The sequence below is a fragment of the Bufo bufo genome, chromosome 6, assembly GCF_905171765.1.
Source record: "Bufo bufo chromosome 6, aBufBuf1.1, whole genome shotgun sequence".
NCBI lineage: Eukaryota > Metazoa > Chordata > Amphibia > Anura > Bufonidae > Bufo > Bufo bufo.
In genome coordinates this window covers 259377223-259397171 of record NC_053394.1, presented here as the reverse complement: position 1 = coordinate 259397171, position 19949 = coordinate 259377223, and the positions used below count along the sequence as shown (strand labels likewise).

The 19949-nt window shown below is 42.6% G+C and overlaps 1 protein-coding gene across 1 annotated transcript; it reads left to right on the top strand.

Moving 5' to 3' along the window:
- Window positions 1–19035: 19035 nt before the first annotated feature.
- On the top strand, window positions 19036–19701 carry NEUROG3 (neurogenin 3). Its single transcript, XM_040438014.1, has one exon. The coding sequence runs from the start codon at window positions 19036–19038 to the stop codon at window positions 19699–19701; it is 666 nt and encodes a 221-aa protein (XP_040293948.1).
- Window positions 19702–19949: the final 248 nt, after the last annotated feature.

Genomic DNA, 19949 nt, shown 5'->3' with positions numbered 1-19949 from the left:
CCTTATGTAGTTGAGTAGCCAGGCACAACACCCATATTAGCACAAATAAGCCCTTATTCACACAGTCAGTGTTCAGTCAGTGATTTCCATCTGTGATTGAGAGCCAAAACCAGGTGCGGCTCTAAACACAGAACAGGTCCAGATCTATCCCTTATAACGTATGTCTGTGTAGGCCCCAATCCTGGTTTTGGCTCAGAAACACGAATGGAAATCACTGACCAAAACACTGATGTGTGCATGAGGCATAATACTTCTGGATCTCCCAGATTGCAGCTCAGGGACAGGAGCCCGAGGGATGCCACAGGGTCTAATATCAGGAATGGAAAGTGAATAAAAAATTATTTTTGATGGCACTGCAAGTTAATCAAATTTATTTAGGCATTAAAACAAATAAAATAACAAAATTGAATAAACTAGCTAGACAACTAGCGTAATAAGAACAAACGGACTACATATTTCAGAGCCATACCGGCTCCATCATCAGGTCAAAATTAGTGCATGGTGTCCACATACAATCCAATGTATACATAGGAGACGTTTATGGTGGTAAAACCAAGATACAGGTCAAAGTTGAATGAGCACTGTTTGTCTTTGCAATGATTAAAATAGACATCTAATTACATAACATTTCTAACACTGACGAGCACATTCCTAATTCATTATTATGCATTTTTGCTAAGAATATTTGTTATATTCAAAGCTGAAGCACTGTTTTCAATATCCCTGCTACAGACGTATACCTCCTGTACTTGAGTTGCAGCCCGCCTGAGCCATTACACTGACTTATAAGATTTTGAGAGAGCGCTCGCGCTATGAAAATATAATAAGTGGCGGAGGCATGTACAAGCGCTACAATTCTGTGAAAGCCTCATATATTAATGTCAGTTTGTAAATAAATAAACAGGTATAATTAAATGGATACTTGGTTAGTTATTCCTAGTAGAACCGTTCTGTGACAGAAAAAGTATGCCACTAAATAGTGCTATAATCTGCAAGGTTTCGTATGACTCTAATATGGTGATGGACTACTTGAAGAACGGATACATATGAACTGGGTTACTATTAAAGGGGTTGTCTAGACATAACCTCTTCTTCACATTTATGTTTACTCAGAATTTAATGAAATCACCAATTTCAAAAAATTTATAGTGTCATTTGATGTGCATGAACATTACATAAAAACCACTTAGGGTCCAGTGCATAAAGTAACAATGAGAACAGTTGTTATTAATGCAACACATATAAAGAGTGTATACATTCGTCAAAAAATGAATACAAATACAGACTCTCTTGCAACATTGTATCCATGTTAACCCCTTCAACCCCGGGCCTGTTTTCACCTTCCTGCCCAGGCCATTTTTTGCAAATCTGACGTCTCTTTATGTGGTGATAACTTTAAAACGCTTTTACTTATACAGGCCATTCTGAAATTGTTTTCTCGTCACATATTGTACTTCATGACAGTGGTAAAAATAAGTAAAAAAAAAAACAAACATTTTTATTCATAAAATACAAAATTTACCCAAAATCTTGAAAAATTAGCAAATTTCAATTTCTCTACTCTTATAATAGATAGTAATACCTTCAAAAATAGTAATTACTTTACATTCCCCATATGTCTACTTCATGTTTGGATCATTTTGAAAATGACATCTTATTTTTTGGGGACGTTAGAAGGCTTAGAAGTATGGAAGCAAATCTTGAAATTTTTCGGGAAATTTCCAAAACCCACTTTTTAAGGACCAGTTCAGGTCTGAAGTCACTTTGTGAGGCTTACATAATAGAAACCACCCAAAAATGAGCCAATTTTAGAAACTACACCCCTCAAGGTATACAAAACTGATTTTACAAACTTTCTTAACCCTTTAGGTGTTCCACAAGAATTGATGGAAAATGGAGATGATATTTCTGAATTTCACTTTTTTGGCAGATTTTACATTTTAATCCATTTTTTCCAGTAGCAAAGCAAGGGTTAACAGCCAAATAAAACTCAATATTTATTACCCTGATTCTGCGGTTTACAGAAACACCCCACGTGATCGTAAACTGCTGTACGGGCACATGGCAGGGCGCAGAAGGAAAGGAACGCCATATGGTTTTTGGAAGGCAGATTTAGCTGAACTGTTTTTTTGATGCCATGTCCCATTTGAAGCCCCCCTGATGCACCCTTACAGTAGAAACTCAAAAAAGTGACCACATTTTGGAAACTACGGGATAAAGTGCCAGTTTTATTGGTACTATTTTGGGGTATTTTTTATTGCTCTATATTACGTTTTTTTTGAGGCAAGGTAACAAAAAAAGGATGTTTTGGCACGGTTTTTATTTTTTATTTTTGCAGCGTTTAACCGAGGGATTAGGTCATGTGACTTTTTTTATAGAGCAGATCGTTACGCATGTGGAAATACCTAATATGTATGCTTTTATTTTTTTTTTCACTTTAGCACAATAATAGCAGTTTGGAAGCAAAAAATAATCATATTTTAGTGTCTCAAAGTCTGAGAGCCATAGCTTTTTTATTTTTTGACCGATTCTCTCAGGTAGGGTCTCATTTTTTGCGGGATGAGGTGACGGTCTGATTGGTTCTATTTTGGGGGGCATACGCCTTTTTGATCACTTGCTGTTGCAATTTTTGTGATGTAATGTGACAAAAATGACCTTTTTTTACACATTTTTTTATTTTATTTTTACGGTGTTCACCTGAGTGGTTAGGTCATGTGATATTTTTTATAGAGCTGTTTGTTACGGACGTGGCGATACCTAATATGCATACTTTTTTTTATTTATTTTACTTTAGCACAATAATAGCAGTTTGGAAGCAAAAAATAATCATATTTTAGTGTCTCAGTCTGAGAGCCATAGCTTTTTTTTTTTTTTTTTTACCAATTCTCTCAGGTAGGGTCTCATTTTTTGCGGGATGAGGTGATGGTCTGATTGGTACTATTTTGGGGAAATACGCCTTTTTGATCAATTCCTTTTGCAATTTTTGTGATGTAATGTGACAAAAATGGCTATTTTTTTTACACAGTTTCTTTTTTTTAAAAATTACGGTGTTCACCTGAGTGGTTAGGTCATGTGATATTTTTATAGAGCTGTTTGTTACGGACGTGGAGATACCTAATATGTATGAATTTTTTGGGCGATTGTCTTAGGTAGGGGCTCATTTTTTGCAGGATGAGGTGACGGTTTTATTGATACCATTTTGGGGGGGCATACGCCTTTTTGATCGCTTGGTGTTGCACTTTTTGTGATGTAAGGTGACAAAAATGGCTTTTTTTTACACTGTTTTTATTTTTTATGGTGTTTATCGGACAGGGTGGATCATGTTATATATTTATAGAGCTGGTCATTACGGACGCGACAATACCTAATATGTGTGGGTTTTGTTTTTTTTCAGTTTTTTATTATAAAATAAGGGGAAAGGGGCTTTTTTTTTCTTTTTTACTTTATTAATTTTATTACTTTATTAATTTTATTAAAAACACATTTTTTTTTACTTTTTTCACTTTACTTTATTTATGACATTCACTTTTGGGGGTCTGATCCCCTCTGCAATGCATTACAATACATCTGTATTGTAATGCATTGCCTGTAAGTGTATGACACTGAGTCATACACTAACAGGTTGCCTAGGAGACCCAGCCTGAGGCTGGATCTCCTCGGCTTACGTAGGAGGCAGTTCCCGATGCCGTGCAAGGCATTGGGCAGCCTCTGCATGGCATCGGGCTGCCTTGTGTCGCATCGGGTCCCCGCCACAGCAGCGCGGGGGCTCGATGAGATCGTTCACCCGACACAAACCTCTTCTATGTCGTGGTCAGTGCGGACCACGGCAAAGAAGGGGTTAATCCGCCGGCATCGGCTTTAACAGCTACCACAGACTGCCGGGCCCCTGCAGTGATCGCGCGCTCACCGCTCCGCAAAACACACACGGACGTGTGAATGGACCCTTATAGTTTTTTGCGGTCTGTTTTTCACGGATCCGTTGTTCCGTTTTTGAGTTCCGTTGTGTTTCCGTTTCCTTTCCGTTTTTCCGTTCTGTTTTTCCGTATGCCATGTACAGTATACAGTAATTACATAGAAAAAATTGGGCTGGGCATAACATTTTCAATAGATGGTTCAGCAAAAACGGAACAGATATAGAAGACATACGGATTCATTTCCGTATGTGTTCCGTTTTTCTGCGGACCCATGGAACGTGATTTGCGGCCAAATATAGGACATGTTCTATCTTTCAACGGAACGGAAATACGGAAACGGAATGCTTACGGAACACATTCCGTTTTTAATGCGGAACCATTGAAATAAATGGTTCCGTATACGGACCCTATACGGAACACAAAAAAACGGCCCGTACACTCGCAAAAAAAAACCGATTGTGTGAACTAGGCCTAACTTGTCTGATTCTCATGGAGTATCTTTGAGTTTGAATCTTTCAAACCCCGACAATTATTGGACCCCATAAATATCACTGTTGACTTGTTCTTCCATATTAGCAGTTGGTGAACAAAAAAAGGATGATATTTATGATATATGTGGAACATTGCCAGATTGCTATGGTAGAATTGGTGTGCCCAGCATTATAGAAATAGTTTTTAACAGAAACAAAGTACATACATTCATGTCTGACTAGGCTCTGTGTAAGGGCTGTTTCACACGAGCGGATGCCGTGCGTGACATCCGCTGCGTGAATGACAGCCAAGACCCGATGCAGACTGCAGAAGCACGGAGCATTAACATGACTGATAATGCTCCGTGCCTCTCTGTGATCTCTTTACTACGAAATCACAGTGAGATAAAGTTGTCACCGTGATTTTGTAGTAAAGAGATCACAGAGAGGCACGGAGCATTATCAGTCATGTTAATGCTCCATGCTTCTGCAGTCTGCATCGGGTCTTGGCTGTCATTCACGGAGCAGATGTCACGCACGGCATCCGCTCGTGTGAAACAGCCCTAAGAGATGCACTCAGCACCTTTAAAAACCAAAGTGGAGAAAGTAGAATGGATTTTGGCAGGTCACAAGCAGCTGGCAGCACTTAAGTTTAAGGCCTCTTTCACACTACAGTATGTCCATTTCAGTGTTTTGCGTTCCGTTTTTCACGGATCCGTTGTCCCGTTTTTGGGTTCCGTTGTGTCTCCGTTTCCGTTCAGTATGTCCGCAAAAACCTTTCAGTATGGTTTCCGTATGGTTCCCGTATACGGTCCGTTTTTCACGGATCAAAAACGGAAGCCACCTGTATTTGTGCTCAGCCAAAGTTTGGCAACAAGAAACACATGGCCACAGTGGGCTGGGCCTAGCATTTGTTAATGACGGATCCGCAAAAAACGGATGACATACGGATGACATACGGATGCCTTCCGTATGCATTCCGTTTTTTTGCGGACCCATTGACTTTAATGGAGCCACGGACCGTGATTTGCGGAGAAACATAGGACATGTTCTATCTTTCCACGGCACGGAAATACTGAAATACTGAAACGGAATGCACACGGAGACACTTCAGTATTTTTTGCTGAACCATTGAAATGAATGGTTCAGTATCTGTTCCGTATACTGAACTCAAAAAACGTCCAGTATACTGAACGCAAAATACTGTAGTGTGAAAGAGGCCTAAAGGAAATGTGTCATCAAAAATTTTATCTGCCAGTTAAAACCAGATAGCAACTCATCTCTTTTTTTTCGAATCTGTTTTTATTTTCTGATTGTAGATTTTTTTTATTTTATTTCCTGAACATTATTATGGGGGCGGCCTTATTGCCTTAGCTATTCTTAACAAAGCATTAAAAAAAAAGTTTGATGGCAGCCACATGGGCAGGAGGGGACCTCATTGACTTCTATAGGAGAGTCTTCTAGGCATGCTCTGTGACCTGGGCAGAGGTCATTGTACAAGGGAAGAATAGATAAGATTTGACAATCACCTCTTGTGAATGGTGGATTCTGTCTTAGGTTACTTACACACTAACGTTTTTGCCGATCCATCATGGATCTGCAAAAACGCTTCCATTACAATAATACAACCGCATGCATCTGTCATGAATGGATCCGGTTGTATTATGTCTTCTAGAGCTTCTAGAAAACGGATCCGTCCCCCATTGACTTTTAATAGTGTTCAGGATGGTTCCGTTTTCTATTGTGCCAGATTGTTTCGGAGACAACGGATCTGTCCCCATTGACTTACATTGTGTGCGAGGACGGTGTGGTGTCCGCATCTAGAGCGGAATGGTGACTGAACGGAGGCAAACTGATGTATTCTGAGCGGATCCTTTTCCATTCAGAATGCATTAGGGAAAAACTGATCTGTTTTGGACCGCTTGTGAGAGCCCTGAACGGATCTCACAAACGGAACCCAAAACGCCAGTGTGAACGTAGCCTTATCTATACACAGAGGTGAAATCATTACACACAGGATTAGAATAAGTTAACTGCAGTAAAGTAATCTGTACAGTGAAGCCAATTATTAGACATAGTGGCCAGTGCAAAAACTGCAGTTTTTTGGGTTTTAGTTTAAATATAAAAAGTGACATGTAAAATCAAAAATAACATCAAAAATAATTTACAAATATGTTAGACATAAAAAAGTGATTTAAAGGGATCCTGTCAACAGATTTAACCTCATTAAGCTAGCTGACATTAGAGATGTGCTAATGTCAGCTAAACCTAACTAGTCTATTCCTACTTTTATCTATGCCCCTGTTACGCCAGAAATCTAACTTTTATAATATGCTAATTAGCCTCTAGGAGCAGGGGGGGTGTTGTTCCTGCTCCTAGAGGCTCCGTCATCCCACCTTTGTCGCCTCCCTGCAAGTCCTGATTGACACGACCAGGCACCGCTCGCATCTGTCTGCCAGGCCTGTGCTCTGGTGAAATCTAGCGCCGTTCAGTATTCAGTGCAGGCGCGGTGAGGAAGCTGGCAGCCTGTGAGCGTCTTTCCCTCACCGCCCCTGCGACGAATGCTGAACGGCGCGAGATTTCACCAGAGCACAGGGCTGGCAGACAGATGCGAGCGCTGCCTGGCCCTGTCAATCAGGACTTGGAGGGAGGCGACAAAGGTGGGAGAACGGAGCCTCTAGGAGCAGGAACAACACCCCCCCCCCTGCTCCTAGAGGCTAATTAGCATATTATAAAAGGTCGATTTCTGGCGTAACGGGGCATGGATAAATATAGGAAAAGGCTAATTAGGTTTAGCTGACATTAGCACATCGCTAATGTCAGCCAGCTTAATAGGGTTAAATCTGGTGACAGAAACCCTTTAAACAGCAGGTCATTTTCTGATGACACATTCCCTTTAAGCCGGATCCAGCATTGCAAAACAACTGAAGGACGGTTCCGTCCATTCGCATGACAAGTGGTGAGACGGTTCCGTTCTTGCAATGCATTTGTAGACGGATCCGCACCCGGATCCGTTTACAAATGCTGTCAGTTGTCACACTGATCGGCGGATCCGGCGGGTAGCTCCGACGACGGAGCTGCCTGCCGGATCACATTAACACTAGTGTGAAAGTACCCTTAGACATGTATGCACAGTGCACACCAAATGTGGTTTTCTTGTGAAGACCTCATGGTGACTAAACATATATTTCTTCTGCAGTGATCATCTGCAAGGGAAACGTAGTATTATGTCCTGACATCAAACAAAAGGCCAACCATGTGAAGCATGTTCTGACTCTGTCTGCCACAGTTCTTACACTAGCAGACATTGTAAAGTCTGTAAGATTACATTGCATAATTTTTTGTAAAACTCCATGTTTGGCATAAACTGAATTTAGTCCAGAAGTACATATATATATTTATACACACACATATCTAATGTGGTATGAACACATATTAATTCCCCACTGCAAATCAGATGTGTGAAATCATATACTGCCTGCCCTTCCTCACTCCCCACTCCTCTTAATCCCGAATCCCTATTTTGCAAAGGTCCATACTGATTTTTCCTATGTTGATGTTTTATTAACTTCTGAGGGTAGGACCACACGTGGCAACTGGTGGACAGTGAAGATCCCGAGTTATGCAGCCAAAAATCATTTGTCCATTCAAGTCACCATTTTTTCCTAACAGATTATTAAAAAATGATTATTAACCCCTTAGTGACCAGCCTGTTTTGGGCTTACTGACCAAGCGTTTTTCTTTCTTTTTTCATCGTCGTCTTCCAAGAGCTATAATTTATTTTTATTTTGAGGGCTTGTTTTTTATGGGCCAAGTTGTAGTTTTAAATGGTGTCATTTTGGGGTACACATAACTTTCTGATTAACTTTATAAACTCTTTCTGGGAGGGAGATGGGAAAAACCAGCAATACTGCCACTGAGAGTCAGTACAATTACAGTGATACCAAATATATATATATATATATATATATTTTTTTTTTTTTACATTTTATTACTCTTTTGCAATAAAACACCTTTTTTTGAAAGGAAGAAAATCTTTTTGCATTGCTGCTTCCCAAGACCCATAATTTTCTTTCTATGGAGTTGTGTGAAAGCTTGATTTGTGCGGGATGATTTGTAGTTTTCACTGGTATCAATTACGCTTTTTAATCGCTTATTAAGTTTTGGTCGTTTTTTTTATTTTTTATGGTGTTCACCGTAGGGGATAATTTACGTTGTATTTGTGTAGTGCAGGTCATTACAGATCTGGCGATACCAAACATGTGGGGGAAATTTTTGCTATTTTCTTCATTGAAAAGCGTATTTTTAATGTAAAAAAAAAAAGAATATATTTTTTATTTAATACGTTATTTTAACTTTTTTTACCACTTAAAAGTCCTGCAAGGGGACTATAACAGGCAATATTTTGATTGCTTTTAAAGTACAATGCACTGTCCCTATAGTGCATGGCATTTTAATGTCAGTGCTATACTAACATTGACCAGCAGGCTGCGCTAGAGAGGCGCAGCCTGCTGGAAAACACTCAAGGTAGGCTTGGGGCTTATAGCAGGCCCCTGAAAGCTTTTACACAGATCAACACCCTGCAGTTACATTTGTGGGGTGCCGATGGGAGAGAAAGGAAGTCCGCCCTCTCTGTCACCGCCTACATGCGGTGGGTGCCATTGCCCGCGGCATGTAAAGGGTTAAACAGCCCGGATTGGCACTCCTGTCAGTCCGGGCTGTTAGAACAGGAGCTGAGCACCCGCTCTCCGCTGCATGGGTCCCCGCGGCGGCCCATCCTAAGCCCCTTAGTGACCACCGTAAAAAGGCCTATTGGTGGTCACTAAAAGGGTTAATGGCTGCTTGGTTTTGTGAGTATTCAATTAAAAAAGCACTCCGACAAACCGTTTTATTCTCTCACCTGGTAGAGGTACATAATGTAAATTGTAGTGGTGGTACATGTCAGTCTCCTAGGAATGAACAGAGAAACTGACTTCCTGTCCACACATAAGATGTTGCGTCAGTTTGAGGCTCAGAGGGTCGGTCACATGATACAGCCGAGGAACGGGTTGCGGATAAGTCAACAATAAATTGACTATAATTTACATCATGTGTCTTTCTAATGGGCTAGAGAATAACACTTTTGTGGGAATGCTTCTTTAACAATAAGCAACTGACTGACAATCAATTTGTGTAGATTATTATAAAACTGTTATGCCTTGTATAGCTGAATGGCTTGTGAGACCTCCCCACACGTGTGGTCCTACCCTGAATGCATTAAAGGAATTAGCTCTTTTGCACTTTGAGGACACAACAAATGTTTTTGTTTTTTCACCCCTGCCTTCCAGGAGTCCCAATGTCTTTATTTTTATAGTAACATAGCCATATGAGGGCTTTTTTGCACTGTTTAAGTTGTATATAGTCATGTTGCATCAAATTTATGAAATGGTGCACAGTTTTCATGTATTTGATGCAACCCACTGTATTATATGACTCGGTCTTTAAAATTACACCAGGGGGCTGCAAGGCGTAGGATGCAATTTTTTGCGACTTTTTGGCGACATTTCGAGTGTCACAGATGGTAAATGTGCCATAAACTAGGTCTAATCTCACTTATAGTTCTTAATCATAGATTACCGTGAAAAGTAGGGAGAATCCCGAAATGTTGCAAACATGTCGCAGTTTCCATGGAAATGTCGTGACGTGCAACATTTTTACGCCACAGAACTGACATATCTGTTTTCATAAATGACCCCCAAGGTTTTTAGACAGTTTTTACACAAAAGTTTTTTCTGGTCTTATTTTGTGTAGTTTTGCACATGTTTTTAGCCCCTGTTCTGGACAAAAACTGTATCAGCTCCAAGTTGGTATAAAAAGCGGTGTAACATTCTTCTAGTATAAAGTACTATGGCGCATTGTGTTGCATCTTTTTACCACTTTCTACAACAACAATCCAAATCATAAATTTGGCACCAACTGAAAATGGCAAATGCACAAAATTCTGGCACAATAGAAATCTTAATATATCTGCCTCAATGTAAGGGAAGCATGTTAACTTTATTCTGCAGCTTAGTACAATTACGGCAATGCCAAATTTATATACAGTAGTTTTTAAATGTTTTTCTGCCACTTTTTGTCACTGCATTTTCTGTCAATAGGGCTGTGTTAGGGCTTGTCTTTGTGGGCTAAGCTGTAGTTTTTACTGTTAGCATTTTGGGGTAAATATTTCTTCTTTATTCCATTTTTTTGGAGGCATGATAAACAAAAACTCATGGTTTGTTTGTTTTTTATTTCTACGATGTTAACCATGCAAGTTAAATACAGTGATAGCTTTATAGTTTGGGTGGTTATGGACACTGCATTACTACTCATATACATTTTTTTAACGTTTAGATTTTTATACAACAAAGCAGTATTTTTTTTTCTAATTTTTAACACTTAAAAATGTTTTTTATTCAAGTTCCACCAGGTGGACTGTGTGATCACTCACATAATACACTGCAATACAATACCTGTCAGTATAATGCCTAACAGGTGTACTAGGATTGCAGACCTGGGAGACCCTGACTGCCATAGCAACTCATTGGCACCCAAGTCCCTCTGGTAGACCATTTAGATTTTGCATTCACTGCTTATCATGATATGATACAGGCCCCTTTACACTGGCCATCTCGTTAGCGATAATCTGCTGGTGGAGAGAACTTGACCAAATGCTTGTTCATTGGATCTTTCATGCAGACACCTAAATCAGCATTTGCCGGCAGCAGATTGTGCCATCTAAACATAACTCTGCTGCTAGCAAACAAGGATTCTGTATGGGGATGAGTGGTAGCATTAGTAATCACTCCTCCCCAAACTGTGGAGGATATCTTTGCATGTAAATGTAGCAGTCTCCTTTACTGACGAGCAGGGAATTGTGGGGAAGGAACGCTTAATTCCCAACAATTGTCTGCTCAATCGAGCAGTGTAAAGGGGCCTTAACACCTGCTGCTGGTCCACCACAGCAACGTACAAGTACAAAAGCTATCCATAATTTTCTGCTGGCAAAGCTATGTTTATTCCAGTATCCAGAAAAGTAGAATAGTCAGCACCCCACACTGACACCATCAAAGTCCAGTCCAGCGGGACAATAAAACAAAGTGGTGCTCAGTGGCAAAAAGTGCACAAAAACAAGGAATCCATAGAATTGATATAATCTATGGCACTCACCCAGCTTGTATAAAGTCCACTTTATTGAACACATTGCACAATGCAGGGAGTAATACTCAGCAGATGCAGCCGGCCAAGGCCTTGAGAAAGCATCATATGACACAAAAACGGCTGTTGGCCAGCTGCATCTACTGAGTATTACTCCTTGCATCGTGCATTGTGTTCAATAAAGTGGACTTTATACAAACTGGGTGAGTGCCGTGGATTATATCTGTTTTGTGGATTCCAAAGCTATGTATATACTGTAAGAAGGTACCTGGAATCATCGCGGATGGAAGGTATGTGTCACCGAGGTTCCTGGCCTGGGTGAAGTAAGAGTCAGTATTTTATGCATCAGCAGCAGCTATTGCTAACTGTCACCTTGAGATTTAGCATGGCTGTCATAGCTGATCTGGGACGGCTCTTACTGGGAGTAGTCAAAGTGCTGGATGGGTGACTACTCCACATGTTCCAGGTCGGGTTTTGCCAGGCATAAAAACCAGCCAGCACTGCCAGGTGTGTGGATTTACCTCATTCTGACAGTGGAGCTCAGGAGTCTGTGTGCTGTGAACTGAGGGCTGTGCTGGGATTTGAGGTTTGAGCCGAGCTGGAGGACTCAGACCCCTCTAAAGGCGAACAGGCCGCCTATGGACTTGATGAGGCTGAACTGCTAACAGAGTGTTAATTACCACCCAGGAGAAAAGGTGACTTTTATTGTTTATGGATTTTCCTTGTGTGTGAACAAGCACCAAGCCACCTGCGTTTTGTGATACACCTTATACAACAATGTGTGAATAAACACCGCTGTTTGATTCAAGAACTGTGTACTTGGCCTCTATACTGCATCCGCTAGTCCTAACTACCAGAGCAAATCCTCACAATTGGTGGAGGATGGGGGCTAGCGCAGTGAGGCTGGCGTGAACGCCGATATATTTTTTTGGTTAGCATTTTTGGGCACAGTTGTATGTCATACATCAAACCAGCTGTATTTCAACCCGTGCCCCACGATAAAATGGAGGCTGTTGTGCAGGCTCTCATGGAGGCTAATTTGCAGCAGCAAGAGACCAACCTGCACCAACAGGAGGCTAATAAGCAGCAGCAAGAGACCAACCAGTTGCTGCTACAACACGTGATGGCTTTGCAGACAGCAGGAGCAACCCCAAGCGTCCACGATGCCCGGAAAGCAGTCCGTGCAGCGATCCCTAAGATGACACCCGCAGACGACATCAAAACCTACCTGGCGATGTACGAGAAAGCGGCCACCAGGGAAAAGCTGCCCTGAGACCAGTGGGCTGAGGTCGTCGCTTCTTTCCTGGCATCAGAGTCCCAGGGGGTGTATTTCAACTTGCCGGACGATCAAGTGGCTGACTACCCGAAGTTAAAGGGTGAGATTTTGGAATGGGGGTGAATGTGTTGGTCCGGGCCCAGGGGGTTTAAGCCGGCTGAGCCTGCGAGACCCCAGTATTATGACTTACTCCACTTTTTGCAAAAGTGGCTACAGCCTGATGTGCCAAGTCCCACGGCTATGCTGGATAGACTATTGGCTGACACATTCTGGAGGGTGCTGCCACCCCCTCTCCAGCACTGGATCGGCCAGGTATCTCCTGGAAATGCCCTGGAAATGGTGGACCTGGTGGAACGCTAGAATCTCAAGGGGTTTATTTTGGGAGGAGGGCAAGCAAATTCCAGAACTCCCCACCCCAGGCCCACCGGTATGAGCCAATGAAACGCCCCCGGGAGGTTTCCCCTATGGGCCGGACCCAGTTAATCAGCCGTGGTGTGGCCAGGTTCCTGACACTGCCAGCAAAGTGTCCTCATTGGGTTGAGCCCATGGACACTAATTGTGGTTACCGACAATCGCTATATGCTAGGAAACTGTGTGCCACAGGTACCCCGGAGGCTCTAGACCACTTGTGCCAAGTGGAAGTGGGAGACAATCAAGCGGAGGCGCTGCTGGACTCAGGGAGCTTGGCGACCCTGGTAAGGGCTACCCTGGTGCGGTCCGCTGAGTATACTGGCCGGATAGTTGGAGTGATGTGCATTCATGGAGACTTGAAAGACTACCCCACCACACTGGTGTCTCTAACCACGGTGGCCGGCAGGTGGACCCATGAAGTGGCAGTCACCACAAATCTCCACTATGAACTCATAATAGAGAGAGACTTTCCCTATGGCTGGTTGTGAAAGTTAAGGATACCCCTGAGACAGGAATAAGCCCAGGAGATTGGCCTTGTTCAGGGGGACGGCCAAAACCCTGGGAACCTGGGAGACAACCCCGTGTAGGATAATGGTGAAAGACCCGGAGGAGTTGCCACCGGGTCCTGGGTTGGCAGACCTCAACGTCTCCGGGGAGAATTTCGGTACAGCCCAACGCCGAGAAGCAACCCTATCCCGGGCCCAGGAGAATGTGGTAATACTTGATTGTGTACCTCAACAACCTAGGGCCGAGTCAATGTTTCCCCGTTTTGTGGTCCACCAGAATATGCTATATCGGGTAAACCAGCTGCGGGGTGAACCTGATGAACAGTTTGTGGTGCCCGGGGGCCTATCGAAAACTCGTGTTAGCCCACCAACATGTTCTCAGGGGTCATCTGGAACTGCAAAAGACACAGGACCGGATACTACAATGGTTTTACTGGCCCAGTGTCTTTAGAGAGGTGGATGACTTTTGTAAGTCTTGCCCGATCTGCCAAACCACTAGCCCTCAGCACCTGTTCCGCAGTCCCTTAGTGCCCCTCCCGATTATCGAGGTACCATTTGAGGGAATCGCTATGGATCTCATAGACCCAGTACTGAAGTCCACTAGGGGGCACCAACACATCTTGGTCGTCCTGGACTACGCCACTTGGTACCCGAGGCGGTGCCACTGCGACATACATCGGCCATACTGATAGCAAAAGAGTTAATGGAGATGTTTTCCCGAGTGGGGATACCCAAAGAGGTTCTGATTGCCAGGGGACTCCTTTTATGTCCAAGGTTATGCGGGAGCTCTGTAAGTTGCTGAATATCAAACAGATACGGACATCCGTCTATCACCCGCAAACTGACGGCCTAGTAGAAAGGTTTAATTAAACGTTAAAAACTATGTTAAAACGAGTAATAGCTAAGGATGGATAGGACAGACCTCCTTCTGCCCTATCTTATGTTCACAGTGCTAGAAGTGCCCCAGGCCTCTACTGGGTTCTCGCCCTTCGAACTACTATATGGCAGACATCCACGTGGTCTGTTGGACATAGCCAAAGAGGCGTGGGAGCAACAACCCACATCATATAAAAGTGTTGTTGAATACGTGACCCAGATGCAGGAACATATGGAAACCGTGTTGCCGCTGGTAAAAGAACATATGGAGGCAGCTCAGCGAGCTCAAAGTCGGATGCATAAATTGGCAGGTTCGGGTCCGGATCTTTAACCCGGGAGATCGGGTTTTGGTTCTGATACCGACAGTGGACAGTAAGTTACTGGCTAGGTGGCAGGGACTTTACGAGGTACTGGAAAAGGTTGGAGAAGTAAACTACAAGGTACACTAGCCAGGGCAGCAGAAGCCGGAGCAGGTGTAACATTTGAATTTACTCAAACCGTGGAAGGATAGGGAGACCAGTACCGATGATAGCCGGATTTTCGAGGGGGAGAGGTTTCTGCCCCTAAATGTGATGTAAGGGAAGCGGTTGCCACAATGAAGATTGCTGACAGCCTCTCCTCTAAACAGACTTAGGAGGCCAGGGCGTTCGTCAGCAGGAACACGGATGTGTTCTCAGACCTCCCTGGTTGCACTTCCATAATCCAGCATTACATTGTCACTGAGCATCAGGCCAAAATCCGGTTGAAACCATACCGGGTACCCGAGGCTCAGCGACAGGCCATCTCTGAGGAAGTACAACTAATGCTGCAACTAGACGTCATCTAGGAGTCTAGAAGTGAGTGGGCCAGTCCTATAGTACTGATACCCAAACCGGACGGGACGTTGCGGTTTTGTAATGATTTTCAAAAATTAAACTAGGTATCTAAGTTTGACGCGTATCCCATGCCCCGGGTAGACGAGCTGATTGAGAGGTTAGGACGAGCACCAAAGGGTACTGGCAGGTACCCTTAACGGAGGCTGCCAAAGAGAAAACGGCCTTCATCACACCGCAGGGACTGTACCAGTATAAGGTGTTACACTTTGATCTGCATGGGCCCCCGCCACTTTCCAAAGGCTAATGGACATTGTGCTGCGACCACATCGTCGGAATGCTTCGGCTTACCTGGACGATATTGTCATCCACAGTACTGACTGGGAAAGTCACCCGCCCAAAGTGCAGGCTGTAGTAGACTCCCTTCAAAAAGCTGGACTAACTGCTAACCCCAAAAAATGCGCGATAGGGTTAGAGGAGACAAAATACCTGGGGTATGTAATTTGGCGCGGAGTGATCAAACCCCAAGTAAACAAAATAGAGGAGATAAGAAATTGGCCCCGACCTGTCACCACTAAACAAGTAAAGTCGTTCCTACAGACAGATGCCCCAGAAGTAGGCCTCAGTGCTGTACTCTCTCAGGAAGTCAACGGGGAGGAGCATCCCATTGTCTTTTTAAGCCGCAAGCTCACCCCAGCCGAAACCAGGTATAGTATAGTGGAGAGAGAGTGCCTGGCTATTAAGTGAGCACTCAAGTCTCGCCGCTACTATTTGTTGGGGAGAAAGTTCTGCCTGGTGACTGACCACTCCCCTCAAGTGTATGAGCCAGGCCAAAGAGAGAAATGCCTGAGCCACCAGGTGGTTCCTGTCCTTACAGAACTTTAAGTTCTCCATAGAACACAGGGCAGGCCGGTTGCAGGGAAACACGGATGCCCTGTCCCGGGTATACTGTATGGCAGGTGTTCACCCCCTCAGGGTTGAACAAATGGGGGAGTGGTATGTAAGAAGGTACCTGGATGGAAGGTATGTGTCACCGAGGTTCCTGGCCTGGGTGAAGTAAGAGCCGGTATTTTATGTGTCAGCAGCAGCTATTGCTAACTGACACCTTGAGATTTAGCATGGCTGTCATAGCTGATCTGGGACGGCTCTCACTGGGAGTAGTCAAAGTGCTGGGTGGGTGACTACTCCCCATGTTCCAGGTCGGGTTTTGCCAGGCATAAAAACCAGCCAACACTGCCAGGTGTGTGGATTTACCTCATTCTGACAGTGGAGCTCAGGAGTCTGTGTGCTGTGAACTGAGGGCTGTGCTGGGATTTGAGGTTTGAGCCGGGCTGGAGGACTCAGACCCCTCTAAAGGCGAACAGGCCACCTATGGACTTTATAAGGCTGAACTGCTAACAGAGTGTTAATTACCACCCTGGAGAAAAGTTGACTTTTATTGTTTATGGACTTTCCTTGTGTGTGAACAAACACCAAGCCACCTGCGTTTTGTGATACACCTTATCTGCATTTTGTTATACACCAATGTGTGAATAAACACCGCAGTTTGATTCATGAACTGTGTACTCGGCCTCTATACTGCATCCGCTAGTCCTAACTACCAGAGCGAAACCCCACAATGCATATATATGGATTGACAAAGTTATAATTCCTTTCCAGAAAATGTATTTTATTCTATGTACATACATCGATTTCCATGAATTTAGAGTTTGGGGTGTCTTTTATTAAAGGGTATTTGGACTGGCTAAAGGGTATTTCAGCAAGCCCTGGAGCTACTTTAATGAAACAGTATACTTCTGATAAAGTTGATTTAGAGTACATGCTTACTATACCAGATGTTTCACCTGGGACCTCAGGACAAGAATAGACATGTTTTATTGGGGGAGAGGGTGGTGGTTACAGTAATGTGGAAAATAAGAAAGGTTTTTCATCTATTTTTTAAAGTATGCATAATATTTGAAACAAAGGCATTGATTACCTTCGCCTAGTCTTCTTGTCCTCAGTTAAGTGGCCATTCACTCTTGGTCTGACAACCTGAGCACAGAGAGAGACTGGTTGCTAGGAATGAAAAGGTTCCTTATTGACAGATCTGAAAATGTGGTTTCTAGGCACTGTATCCATAGCAATTGAACTGATCTGGAAAGTAGTGGAAAAGCTTGCCAACAGCAGTCAAGACATACCACTTTCAAACTTACAGGTTTTAGTAGGCAGACTAAATTTCACTGGAGAACTTCTGTACATTTGGACATGTTTTCCCATCTTAATTTGTTAAGTAAAGATTTATTAAATTTTATTTTGAATTCTTTAAGTGCTTTGAGTTGACTAAAGTCTGCATGGCCTATTTTAGCAAAAGGTTTGATATTTTGGATGTTGCATGAAGGACACTGATTGGTACTTAGCAACGGCACGCTTTTAAATCTTCAGGAGTCATTAATATTTATGCTGCAAAATTATTTTAGATATTTCATGTTTCAATTCCCACGGAAATGTTTATGGACATCAAGACAAAACAGTTCAGACACACAAATTATACGCTGCACTCAAAATGACTGGTCAGGAAAATATATTATTAGATCTGACTTTTCTGTGCATACAGAAATGTGTGTTTGATTTTTTTTTTAATTATGAGGAAAATGACCATGCAGAGAGAAATCATTTCATCTAGAGAGTACACTTGATATTACGCCTGGATAATATCCCTTGATAATATTGCACAAAGCAGGGTAAAGTTTACTCTTAACAAATAATCCTATTCTTAATGGAAAGGAAAGGTGTGCTGTTTATTCACTTGCTCTTTTTAAAAACTTAAGTGTATGTTATGTATTTGTGCATTGTGGTTCCTCATGGATAAAACATGTTCTGTGTGTTTTAGGGCAATTGTTCCAAAACACTGTGCCAATTGTGCAAAGTTGAAGAGCTAAGTTAATATTTTTTTCCCTCCTTGATACCACAGAGCTAAATGGGCAGCTCCTAGATTCATGTACATATTAAGTGTAAGGATCATTTATGGAGGGGTGGGGGTTCATTGCTCTCCCTCCCACTTGGCCCTTTGTTGGGATTCCAGCTGTGTCTGGCAGTGGGGAGGCTCGCGTGTCATTGATGATTCTGATTGGCCACTTCCCAGGTTGTAATGAGCCCGGCACACTCCATGTAAGACTGATAAGATAAAGTGTGCCAGGGGGGCACACTTTGTATTGATCTGCATTGTTTCACAATGGTATATATATGCCTGGGAGCTAGTTGTGTGCCTGTTGCACATCCTTCACACATCCTTCCACTGAAGCTCCTCTTACATATAAGTCCTAGAGGTCCAGGAAAGGAAAATACCCCATCTCCTGGTGTCTTCTACCTGCTTTCATTTACTTTATACAGCAAGTCAACCTAAAAGTCTGAAAGGTATGTTTTGGCTTTGCATTTTCTCTTTTATAAACTCTTACAAGATTTTATTATATAGCCCTAAACCATGTGCTACATATTACTCTAAATCAAGCATAATACCCATAGAACTAATTTAACAAATTCTTTGTATATCATATATGAGATTTTAAAAGTTTAAAGCAAAACTAATATTTATTTATCTGTGCATTTTTCAGCATGTCTCCAAAAACAGAAAAAAGCCATAGCAGAAGCGAGAGATACCTTTACTATGATGTCTCTGATGAGGAGGACCATTCTCCTTTGCTGTCCTGTTCTCCAGCCCCCTCAGCTGGGAGTGAAGGATGTGTAGTGGCAGAAAAATTTCTCCTTACTGACTCCAGGGAGTCACAGAGTAAAAGGCAAAAAGGGAGGCGAAGATCACAAGTCAAGAATGAAGTAACAATCATAAAACAAAAGAAGAATCGCCGGGTAAAAGCTAATGATAGAGAAAGGAACCGCATGCACAACCTCAACTCAGCCTTGGATGCCTTGAGGAGTGTTCTACCTGCCTTTCCAGATGATGCCAAGCTGACCAAGATTGAAACCCTGAGGTTTGCTCATAATTATATCTGGGCTTTGTCTGAGACTTTGCAGATGGCTGACCATAACCTATTTAACATGGCACAACAGGGTATGACAGACTCATTTGAAAAATTATCTAAAACATGCTTAATGGTGGATCTTAATAGCCCAAATAGTAGCTGTAGTTCTTCAAGTGACTGGGACTCTCTCTATTCTTCAGGGTCACAGAGCAGCAAACATAGCCCCAAAGACATGGATGATTTTATTTCTCAATCCAGTTCTTGCTTGACATACACGGATTCTTTTTCAAAATTCATATGAGTTTCTCTAGTGCCCCAATCACTTGGTGTCCCTGTTTTCTCATTCATGCCACTGAATAACCAGCTTACTGTAGCATAGATACAAGTTAATCTTATTCCCTCTGCATTCTCTTTCTAATGTATATTTATGTGTCTCTTTCTTCATTGCAAATGTTTTATTTCTTTTACGTCTTGCTTTTCCTCCTCTTCTAAACTTATGTTGGAAAGATAAGATTTTTTTGCACTTTTATTTCTAAAGGAAAATGGTAT